The sequence below is a fragment of the Myripristis murdjan genome, chromosome 7, assembly GCF_902150065.1.
Source record: "Myripristis murdjan chromosome 7, fMyrMur1.1, whole genome shotgun sequence".
In the NCBI taxonomy this organism is placed as follows: Eukaryota; Metazoa; Chordata; class Actinopteri; order Holocentriformes; family Holocentridae; genus Myripristis; species Myripristis murdjan.
The window spans coordinates 32,684,140-32,696,720 of NC_043986.1; the positions used below are offsets into that span (position 1 = coordinate 32,684,140).

The 12,581-nt window shown below is 40.1% G+C and overlaps 1 protein-coding gene across 1 annotated transcript in view; it reads left to right on the forward strand.

Annotated features, from left to right (window-relative positions):
• The window catches only part of nphp4 (nephronophthisis 4), a 235,828-nt gene that overhangs the window by 203,319 nt on the left and 19,928 nt on the right, over nt 1-12,581 (forward strand). Inside the window, exons 21-25 of the mRNA XM_030054965.1 lie at nt 3,637-3,826; nt 5,568-5,651; nt 11,013-11,169; nt 11,967-12,043; nt 12,350-12,435. Coding sequence (XP_029910825.1) covers nt 3,637-3,826; nt 5,568-5,651; nt 11,013-11,169; nt 11,967-12,043; nt 12,350-12,435 — 594 coding nt within the window. The remainder of the gene's footprint in view (nt 1-3,636; nt 3,827-5,567; nt 5,652-11,012; nt 11,170-11,966; nt 12,044-12,349; nt 12,436-12,581) is intronic.

A 12,581-nucleotide genomic window follows, 5' to 3' on the forward strand; every position in this document is an offset into this window, starting at 1 on the left:
GCAAAGCAGTTGTCTTATTAAGAAAAGGTGTCATTACAGTCAGATCAGCTCAGTCTTCTGTACACACATGCATATGCACACACACACACACACACACACACAAGGAAGTTTTCCCATTGCCTCAGAAAAAATGGATTCAAGTCTCAGCACTGATTTCTGTTTAATTCCATGCCCCTAAGCTTTTCATTTACTTTGTACATATTTAAACATAATGTGACATTAACCTTGAAACTCAAAAACAAAAATCGGATATACACATGCAATTAAATAAATTAATTAAATAAAAAAACAAATATATGCATGAATTGAAATAGCATGTATGATTAAACATTATAGACAAAAGGCTGCAAGGTTGTTGTTTGGTAGTTTTCAGTTGTACTTTTAGTATAAGGCTGTATGGGGATGTGGAAAGTTAGATAATTCTAAATAATAATAAAAAAAAAAAAAGTGTTTTGTTGAAACAAAATGAAAGAAGCCACCTGTTCAGCCTCAGTCCTCTCCTGTTGTCCGCAGTGATCACAGTGGTGCAGACAGTCTTTGCTTTGCAGCAGGTGTTCATTGACAATTGTCTGCTGTTAGCTGTTTGGGACCTGACAGCCACATTGTGCTGACAAGCTGTAATGAGCCTGCACAAATATATAACCAGCTTATTCCTCTAATATGCACGTAAGATCAACATTGTTACAGGGCGGAGAAACTATTGCCAAACAAATCCTGAAGTGCATGTAAGTTACTTTGTGTGTGTGTGTGTGAGAGAGAGAGAGGGAGAGAGACAGAGAGGGGGGGGGTGAGACCACGGCTGAGACTTGGAAACTTTCTTTTGCAGCCGAGAGAATCCAAGCTCGAATGGTGTAGTCAGCCTCATCTAACCAATCAGCACTCTCATGGCGTTGGCCAGTGAGGTTAACACTCAACTTGTTGACACTTATTAATGAGGCCCAAGGTGATAAATAGCATTAAGTATGGTAGGAAGTCCAGTTAACTCCACCTCACTAGCATTAATCCAGCTGTCAGAAAATTAAATGTAAATTAAGTCTAAAACAAATGCCCAAGGATGGGAACACAGGCTAAGCAATTTAGTAAGTGATGATGATGATGATGATGATGATGATGATGATGATGATGATGATAATAATAATAATAATAATAATAATAATAATAATGATAATAACAAATTTGATTTGTGTTGCACCTTTCAAAACATAGTTACAAAGTGCTTCACAACAGCAAAATTAATCAAAGAATCCAGTAAAATGACAATAAAATAATAGAAATAAAAGTATTATGAAAGAATTGAAGTAAGAATAAAATAAAGTATACAATAAGATAAAATAATCAACTGCAACAGCTATATGAACAATACATTGTGTCTCATAACTAATGCTTCATGTTTCAGGGAGATTCAGGGGAACTTCAACAGATACGACACTTGTTACATTGTTGCTTCAATGGAGTTGGATTTTAGGAGGCATTTAGGCATTCACCATACCTCTCGGTCTGACACAGAAAGGCATGAGTGCCCCTTGCTACCTTGCTTTATTAGTGAGTAGAGGCTTTAGATAAGAAACAGCAGTAAGTATGAAGTATTCCCGCTACTTGGCTGTTATCCACTAAATGCACATGAACACTAGGTGTAATGAAATGTATTTGATCCATGATCCATATGGATCACCCCCCACAATTCAGCATGCATGTGAACTGCTGATTACTTAGCGAAATTTAATTGTCATGGGGAAAAAATATATCTACCACTGTTAGTTTTTTAAGTGTTAATTTCCTAAATCTCAATGCAGAGTTGCAGTGAAAAGACAAACTATATGGTCACATGAAGAAAGTATGCTGCTGTCCATATTGCAAACGCAGTCAGTGCTAGCAGTGGTGAGAACTCCTGCACCACAAAGCAGTTCTCTGTTTTAACCTGACTGATGCACATTGTGTCAAAACCACACCACATGGCACAGAGTGTGTAAACTTTGGGACCTATAGTGGCTACAACCAGTGTTTTCCACTACTAGGTGCCGATTACAACTGAGGGTCTCTTCTCTTGTTGTTACTGTGAGTAATCACTGGCTGTCCCCTTCGTTGACTGAGGTGCAACACTGTGAAAAAATGTAATGACTCTGAAAAGTTCCCATGGTAGCAATCATTTCGCCAGTCACGCCAGCAATAATACCTGTTGTACTATTTAAAGAGAGTAACAGAGGCCCTGATGCACAAAGCGACCACCAACACAACGGAGCTGCATCTTAGCCGAATCGGCCTACGAGTCAGGGCAGAACAGGGATGAGGATTGTAACCGGCTTCCAGTTGGAACAGGGTCACAATTTCCTGAGATCCAGGTCTCACTGAGCTGCTGTGGGCTCTTCATTAGAAGCTGCATTGACTTACATATTGATGTGTTCAAACTCTACTCAGTAAAAATGAGTATCGAGCAAAGATACTTATTTTATCATGATGGGCTCAAATGTATTCTCGTAAAATTTAGCTTTGGTGAGAAACTTGAACAAATCCAGTTATTTGAAGGAGAAATTTGCTCATGTTTGACTGATAAAATATTAGTAGCTGTTTAAGTCCTTAACACTAATTCTAACTCATAGCTTATAATACAACTGCGTTTGTTTGTAAATATAATTTTATGTAGTGTAATTGTAATTGTTCATTTTACGAAACCTGGCCTATTTTTTGTATGTTGTATACACAATGGTATTTCTTATCTGATTAATTAATGGGATAGATTCGATCGGTTGACTGCTCGATTACTAAAATAATCAATAGCTGCAACCCTACAGACAGACATAAACACAGCCATGAAGAGTTCACTAGCCTGAGCAAATGAGGTTGAGGGTGTTTCCATCTGTTGAAGTGCCTATCAACGTATCTGAAAACATATAAAAATCTCCTTTAATTTTGATAATCTGGCCTCACAATCATCAAGTTTCAAGACCATTAGACCATATCAAAAATTTTTAACCAGTGCTGGTCTCTTTACTATGGCAACATCATGTAATGAGGAAGCCCAAGAGAAGCAAAGGACAATGGGAAATTGATTATTTTTCAATCTCTGACAACAGAAAGTAAGAAACTCACAAATACAAGAGAAACAAACATTTTACAACAGGGAGAGTTATGCCAAAGACATTTGTTGTCATCATTTTACATTGACATCATTCATTACATGCCCTATAATGGCATTTTTGGGTAGCCTCATTTGTCATGAAAAAAGCAATATGTGGCATGCCTGGCTGAACTGGCTGAGACGTGTATTGACTATGGCATAAGTCTAGGAATACAGGAACTGAAAACCAGCCAAACTGGCCTAGGGTTGTAAGAGACCCCTCATCAACACTATTAGATTTCCTGACTCTTCACCGAAGAGTTAACTGACTGAAATTGATCCTGATGTTTGAAGATAAGAATATAATTGCTAGTGTTGTCAAAAGTAATAACGTAACACATTACTACAACACGGGCATAATAAGTAAGGTAATGGTATTACTTTTGAAATAGCTAATGAATAGTGTGAGTCATATCTCACTAGTGTGGTAACGAGCCCAGCCCCAATCCTGGATGGAGACTTTAAAAGTACACATGAGCCTGCCTTCATTTCTCTCACATTGTTTGGATCTTTCCACCCAGTGTCGTCACCAACACAGAAGAATGGCGGTACTTCAAGACACTTACCAATACACCTACCCCGCTGGAGGAGAATATGTTTCACCTGGAGGAGGGCAGCCCAGGACCCAGGGTCTACCTCCGACCAAAGGAGAGTATCCATATCCCCCTAAAATACCAGACCTTCCTCTGCGACCACACCATAGCCCTTCAGGTACAGTAGTAAGCGGCACAGAACGAACTAGTGGAGAATGGGGCTGATTGATGTTGGCTTTTGAGGGCCGATGCTAAAGTTTTTAAACTCTTCCTGAATTTTTTTACAACTCTAACATGGGTGATGCTTTGCCCATGTCCAATCTCTTGAAATATGCCACAAGATGTCTCAAAAAATTTTAAATCCTCCAGAATCTCATTCTTGTCAGAGTTAAAAAGCTTCATTGAGATCATTTGGAGATACTAAAAGCTAATTCATGCTTCTTACAGTCTGCGCAGTCTATGTAGCATCAGCAGCGGTTTTATGTCATTGTGGAATATGCAACTTTACACGGAGGGTCCTCAAAGGGTCTCTGCAAAGTCGCGCACCTCTTGATTTTTGGAGCGCCACGGACACTGTTACATTTGGCTGAATCGCTCCTCTCAAAACATATGCCAGAGGTTAATGGTGCTGCATCACTATGGAGCTCAAACAGCTCAAACTCCATTCTCTTAAGCCACTTTGACCGCAAGAACGGTGAACTGACCGACATCTGCAGAGACTAAGCACACTCTCTGCACCGTAAATACCTCAAATCCTCAAGAGAAGTATGAATTGGCCTTATGACTCCCTGCTGAAACTCAGACTAATGAAATACTTTCAGGGTTAGCAGCTACTCAAGGCAGGGTGACCCCAACACTTGTAAAGCTGGCTAAACACGTGCAGCTGTGGTTCAACAAGTGATTTTGCCTGTATTAATCACCAATCCAACTTGATTCTGTTGTTAATTAGACAATTTTTATTAAGATGCACATGGTCTAAACTTTATTAGCATCACATGACTACCCAGCTCTATTCAGTGTTAGAGGAAGCCCTTGGATACATTGTTGCCTTTACGTTAAGAATTAATTAACATAAACATCGGTGAACTATTAAGTTAAAAAGAAAAATATGCAAGGAAAATATTTCATTCTAGGTTTACCACCATGTGGACCATGGATAACGCTGACACTGTTGTAATAAGCCATTTTGTAAGAATGGTAATTATTGTAGCATGTGGTATGTTTTGTGGATAGCATTGTTTTTTTAGCAATCAGATGTTATTCTTGAACCCATGGAGAGGTTAGACTTGCTTTAATTAACAATTACCACTGGGTTCCATAGCCAGAGATGAAAGATCAAGGTAACAACTTCCTTCTAATTTCGGACAGTACACCAATACACAGCTCCATTGAGAACTGACTGGAAATTATTTTTGGGAATAAGGGAGACATATTCAGTGAAATGTTGTGTTTTTTTTTTTTTTTTTGCCCTTTTGTCTACTACCTTTAATGGTGTGTTTTGGTGTAAGAAAATTGTGGGTGTAAGAGGTGAAGCTGTGATTAAAGTTGAAATTTGTTCAAGGATAGCAGGGTAATTTCCATAAACCTTAAGGATTATTAGCTTATCTATCCCAAGGGCAAATTATGCACATGTGCCAAATGTGCCAGCAGTGATAGGGACCATAAAGACGGCTCAAGATAAATGTCATTTACATAGGCTTTGCTCTTATCTGCTGTAGATGACCACGTTTTTCTTTTTTTTCTTTTCTTTTCTTTTTTTTTTTTTTTTGCCCTTTGGTTGCTGCTGTTTGCTGTCATTTACATTTGTCTTCCAGTTGTCTTGACTGATGCTCATATAGCTTGTATTTTCTTTGGAAGCTTTAGTTTTTGATAGATGTTCAAGTTTGATAACAGTTTGGTTTCTTATCAAAATCTTACAGGGACCAAGTTTCCTGCCCACAGGCAGAAGTTCTCAGGTGGCCAAGAAGAATCCATCCAATATTGTGCTGGCCAAGATGATCAAGGTACAGAGTGCTGCTTCTGCTTTATCTACTATTTTCTGTGCACAGCATCATCTTAACCTCCTTCTCTACTGTTCTGGTGCTCAGTCCCTGGTTTGTTTGTCTCCAGGCTGGAATTATAGTAAGATATGGATCTGGGTTGCAATGACGATATAGTTTTCCCTCCTACAATGAGAACCTCCCACAACCGCTATCATAGTTCGTCTCAGATTTTGTGTTTTATTCATTCAGATGGAAAGAAGCATTATCCGTCTGCTTTTTCTGTTAAATTATGCAAGGAGAAAACTTTCAATCGATTTAACTCCATTGGAATTGCTCATTGTTTGAATGTAGAACGAAGCATCCAAAATAGTCCTTTCTAAAAAAATGTCTGCTGCTCCTGTAACAGTCTGTGGCAAGGATCTGTTGCTGGGGGAGTGCAGAACAGCCAAACAAAAAATAATATCTTATAGGAAAGCAAGTCCAAGGCACTGTTCATGAGAAATTATGGAAGCCTTTAATCTATGGGCTGATTTAGAGAACAGGGTTAAAAACTTCTAAACTTCAAAAAATTCGAACATGGCCCTCATCAGAGAGCACAGCAGAGCATTCGCCCTCGCTTTGTATACTCAAATGTCTCGACCTTGTTTCTATCCACATTAGTCCATGTTAATTTTCCTAAAAGCAGCAGCACTCTTTTGTTTTGATGACATGAAATTGAATGAAGTGAACCAGTCTCTTGCCAGGAAATAGTACTCAGGAAACCTTTGCTTTACACAGCCAATTATCAGGTCTGTGGTGTATGAATGATGTTGTCAGCCACACAAGTAGAGCATTATAAAACAATTCAAATTTGAAAATCATGGGATTTTGATTATATGCTGTGAAATCTTTAGTACCCCCACATGAAATCACTTGTATGGCTCTTTAAGCAAGAAGAATAACCAGTAATGTGGGAGTAAATAAAAAGATGAGGAAATTATGACCTCTCTTCGGTGACCATCAATAAGGCGAGCAACCAGTTATTGCAAACAGAAGACAATTGTCATGTCTGAAAAGAATTATTTTTTTTTCTCCTTTAAAAGACTAGTCTTATATCATTTTGGTACCGCTACGATGTATACTCTGAATTTACCTCTTTTGTGTCTGCCTTTAAAGGAAGGCAGGCTATTCTGCAAATAAAAAGACTCATAAATGGAAGTTAGGTGGGTTTATCCTCCACTACATGCCTGAGTCTAACAACATCTAGTATAAACACTCACACACAGCCCTCTGAGGAGTGGCAGTGCGCCGCCTCCTCCCTCCTCTCTCTCCCACACAGTCACAGCTCAGACACAAAGAACGCTTTGAAGTGTCAACTATTTTAAAAGTTACACTAGCAGGACAAGTTTGTCAAGCAAAATTATATGCTGAAAATCACTTTTATCTTACTCAACATTATTTGTCTTGTCCAACTGGCAAATGTCAAGCTTGAGAGTTAAACTATCTCCATTTGGAGAACAGCTCTGCATGTCTCGCTAATCTACTTTAAATGAACCATGCATACATTACTATGAAGTTATTTTTCCATTTTATGCACTTGATCATCCGTTCATAATATGATACTGGAAGCACAGAGGAGGGAGAAACAATGTAAATGTGCTTGTTTGGATGTGCTGGAGATGAGACAGTAGTGCTCCACATTTCCCTTAGATGAAGCAATACATTTTGCAGCGCCTGTGTCTTACAGCTGTCATCAAAATTAACTTCTGTTCTTTATGACTCCAATCAAATTGAAATGTCTGCTCTCCCTTTACGGACATGAGCTTGAATCTAGGTTAGCATCGTTGGCACATGCCTTTTCGTTGCTAAAAACAAGACATACAGCAGTGTTTCACTTAAAATCCTGCCACACTAACCCACCTTGCTATAATCCTGCTGTTCATGTCAAGTACAATACCCTGAAGCTGCCTTCGTTGCATGGGATGATGAAATATTTGCCAATCTGCCAAGTTGGTGTCTCTGCCTACTGTATGGGTATGTTTGTGTGTCAGTCTCAGCAGTGCTGCTCTGAGCAGGAATCCTGTCAGGAGGTCAAAGAGGTCAGGTCTGGATCAAATTCGTGTCCCGCTAAAACTGACAAGCCCCAACAGCAAAGCTGTCAGGATGCCAGCGCTGGCACTGCTGTCAGTCAGCAGACATCACCAGAGCCAGATATCGGCCGCTCCTGCAGGTCAGCACGGGCCTGTAAATCTGCCGCATCGCGGATTTGTTTGTCAGGTCTCCGCTTTTGAGAGTTCTGTGAGTCAACGTCCAAGATTGGGAAGGTTACCTTCAAAATATAGCCCATTACAGATGACTGAGTACTTGCTTAGAAACTGAGGCAGTGAAATAACCAAACTCTGCAAAGTAATCTGATTGCTTTCAGTTGCTATTGTCTATAGAATACACAGTTAAACGAAAAAGATGCTCCAGTTTACTGACTGTAATAGGAATTCATCTACATCATAAAGTGGACATGATGATTTTTTAAATTGTCTCATTGTCTGGGTACACAGTTTAAATGGCCTCTTTTCAAACATGGCTTCAAATCCAGTTGGTCAACAAGTAGCAATGCTTTTAGGGGGGGTGGAGTTGGGGTGGTCGGACTATAAATCAGAGTGCATCTATTTGTCACACACAAAACATAACTTCCAAATAACTTTACCTTGAGCTTAGACTTCCACCAAATGTGGTGGGATTTGGAAGTGCCTGACTGCCACGCCCCCCTTGGCCAAAAGGGGGCATGGCAGTGGGTGTGTCATTACTGCAAAAAGTAGCTTGACATCCTAACAGAGTATTATAACACAGCAAAATTGCTGATGTCTTGGGGCTAAATGACAATATATTAATTTCTCACGCTGATTGCACCACACCCACTTCCTCCCAGGCCACGCCCACTACAGCTGTTTTGGGGTTTTTTTGCTCAAAGATGGTCCCGTGGAGTGTCCTTTGACTCGGCCTGTAGCTGCCACTAAATTGGTTGACACATGGCCACGCCCACTTCTGGTTGTAGGGGGTGGGCTGTGTGGGTGTTTTAATTCAGATTACAGTAAATCAGTCACATAAAACCTGTTCCCCTCAGCCGTGGCGATGGTTATGTCACGTATCATGTCACATCAATCAGCACTGGTTTAAGATTTATGACAGCGCGTGAGTGGGTGAGCAGTTATCATGTGTTAGCATACGTTGATGTGTGTATAAACAGACTGTCATATGTAACGATGTAATTAGTGCATATGTACGAATACATTTGTGCTCAGTTACACAGATCCTGGGGGCTATTTTAATGCAGCAGACTTCAAAGTGTATTCAGTGGGTCTGTGGGGGTTTCATTCGTGGGATTGAAGCCAACTTTTATATCCTACTGCACAGCGTGCTCCACCATACTCTCTAGTGAATTTTTAAGTAAAACTCAACTTCTTAAAGGTTGCTTTTGCAAAACCTATATATGTAGTTTTAGGGCTGAAAGGCCTAAGAGGAAAAACTGCTAATATATTTCACTAAAGAGAGTTCTGGAATTAGTATTTAGGTATTCTATAAATATCTTGAACTTCCCATAGCCACAGGCTCCAGTGTTCTTTGAAGGTCTCATACACATACACATACACACGCACACACACACACACACACACACACACACACACATACAACTGATGTATTACTGTTTTTATATCAGATGTCTGAACAAACAAATCATTTCAGGGTGGTGTGGGAGGATTTTTCTCAACAGTCTGTAAAACCTGCAGTGAACCCTTCCTCACTCTGCTTTAAGGAGTTATTAATCAGCCTAAAAGAATTTCATTAGTCTGTTTAGAGTTTTATGGCCCTTTCACACTTACTGTGTTTGGTCCAGACTTTCTGACTTTTCAGTTTGACACAAACTGAGAGAGGGAGGATATGAAAGGACGGAAGCCACCTGAAGATACAGAATATTATGACTGTGGCAACGACATGAATCTCTTGATTTATTTTTCTCCATTAAGTTAAACGGCGATAGCAGGCTGAATTGACAACAAGCTGACATGAGACAATAATATGACAAACCAGTAAATATCAAGTATAGGGAGACAGCATGCGTAGGTGATGAGTTCAATAGTGCGCTTGAATAATTGCAATATGAAACCAAAACTAACCGGATCAAATTTATTCAATGTTACAAAAATATGAACCTTGGTTCAGACCTTGTTTGGGACTCTCAGGTGTGAAAAGACCCTTAGTGTCTTGAATGGTGTTTCAGAGGCTTTTCCATCCTGCCAAGATGAAAACTAGGTGAAAAATTGTGAGTATCTCCTCAGTCCAAAAATGAAATATTTGTCTTGGTCTTCACAAGGGTGTATCAGTATAAGCCTGTCATAAAACCCTACGTAACCTGGAGGACAAGTTGATGAATTTATGCATTCTTGCATACCTATGTACCGATGTTGTGAAGTAACATCTGATGTTGATCATCTGCCTGCCTCCATCACTGTCTATTGTCTGAGAATCTTCAAAGTGCTTTCTTCCTGATACTTGGTTTGACAGAGCCCCAAACCAACCAATGACTCTACAGTTAGCTCTCAAAACCGTCTCCCTGAGGGCTCTCAGGCTGCTGTCAAACGGCATTACTAACTTGCATCATTAACCATGCATACTGTTGACCAGTCGGCGCATGTTGACCAGTAATTGATTCAAATCTTGCTATGTGTGACATTTACAGTGTCATTTACACTGTGATGTAGACGGGTATCTAAAATGTTCTGTTGATCACCAGAGATTTCCTCAAAGGGCACTGGCCAAACAGTCTCTTATACTTCCAGTAATTTTGGAAATTTTACATCAACAACGACTTCATCTTTTTTCTTTTCCTTTGATGATCAGCAGTCATTTTTGTGACTATTTTTTTGCACAGCACTTCCCAGAGATCACTTGTCAGTTATGTATGGCCAGAATGATGACATTTTTTTCCCTTGGATTTTGTGCTGAAGGAGTTTGTGTGTCTGTAGGTGCCCCTGTTTTCTGTCTGTTCAACCATGGCTGCTAGCACTGCTCATGCTAACGACCCAGTTCTTCTCCTATTTACCTCAAGCAAGCTGCTGTTTCTGCTGCCAGAAACATAAAATGCATCACTTCCTGCGTGCCTGAGTGTTTTTCCCATGAAAGTGTTCAGAACAGGAAAGGTAAAAGCTTTCATGAGGTGACAATAGGCTTAGACACTATTGTGTTGTGTGCAGGGTTGCAAAATGATATTTATTCATATGAAAATGTGACAGGACTACTTCTTTAAACATCATCATCATGAGATTGGGATATTGCACTGCAGTTTTAATAGCATGCAGTGGAGTGGCTCGATGCTCGCAGTGCTGACCTTTGATTCCGGCTTTGCAGGTTGTGTTCAAAGCAGAAGACGGCAAGCCGATGGCCATCTGCCAGGTAAACGTGGAGCCGACACCCCACGTCGTGGACCAGGCTTTTCGTCTTTACCACCCCGAGCTCTGCTTCCTTAAGAAGGCCATCCGCCTGCCACCATGGCACAGCTCCTCAGGTGACGCCAGTTACCCCAGTTGCCCCCCATCACCTGGTACTACCTGTCAAACAGCTCCCAGTCATCTCCCACTGTGTCTAGACTGGAGTGGGGGGGTATGAGAGACAGAAACAGATTCAAGTGTTTAGTCAGAGTGTTGGGGATTAGTTTGAGCATGATGTAGGGTTCTAAGGAATTGGTTTTCTGAGGTTTTGTGAGAATTTCTGAGGTAGGTGTCTATAATGTCTGAATGCTGCCTGAAACCTGCAGCCTGAAACCACATTCAATTGATTTCTCTCACAAATATGCTGAAAAAACAAAACAAAACAAAGTGATGAGCGAATTGAAATGACAAGCAGATTAGTAAACATTTTATAATATCCTCCTTAAAATTAAAAATGAAAAGAAATAAAGTAAATTTTGTTTAGAGGGTGTGATAAAGGTGCAAAGGGCAAAACAAGGTTGGGCTGGGTTGGAGGTTGCCCATGATGTGCTGCACCTTATGTTAAAGAAACAATTTTAAGTACCGTTTCAATCACAGTATTCTGAAATGGAATAGGAACAGTGTGTCATTCTATGAAATCCATATTTTTCTTTTGTTTAGAGTATATATATATATATATATATGTATGTGTGTGTGTGTGTGCATAAAGTTACAAGACTGCTCTCTTTGCGTCTCTTACAACACTGACGGGCTTGTGTTGCCAAGCTTTAAACTGTAAGACAGTCCGTTGTCCATAATTCTCCTATAATGTGCTTCGCAATTATCATCCAATTAAATCTGCCTTCTCTGTCTTTCTTGCCAACGGCTTAACCAGTCGGAGACCCAGATGCCAGGGCTCACATTTCCGTGCGCTGCAGTGACCCCAATGTCATCTGCCAGACAAGGATGTTGGTGAGAACAGCACTATTTTTCTGAAGTTTTCGCCTCCCTGCTAAAAATTACCCAGGCTGCAAAATGGCAGGGGATTAATTACTGACCCGATTGCCTAAAGAGCAACTTCTGTTGAGCGGAAAAAAAAAACCTTTATTGTAGCAGTCTGTGTCATGAATTGAGATGAAATGAAAAAAAAAAACCTCAGCTTTTTGATACACAAAAGACTTGCCCTTGCACCGTGCCATACACTTTGAAAGTGGTAATGGGAGGTTTCCATCATTTTTTCACCGTCTTTCTGCCTTTGATTTTCTTTTTTCTGTCTAGGCACCAGGGGAGCCTCAGGATGTATACTTGAAAGTGCCAGGGAGTCCCAGTCCACATATAAAAATGTTCTTTGTCATGGTTTTCACGTATGTACTATTTCCTAGATCTGCATACTTCACACAGTAAACGCACACAAATAAACACACAACTCTGCTTGAGGAAGCAGTCTTTTTTAGGGCTAATTAAATTGTTCATGCAGCCTTAATTTAATTAACTAATCAGATAGGGGATA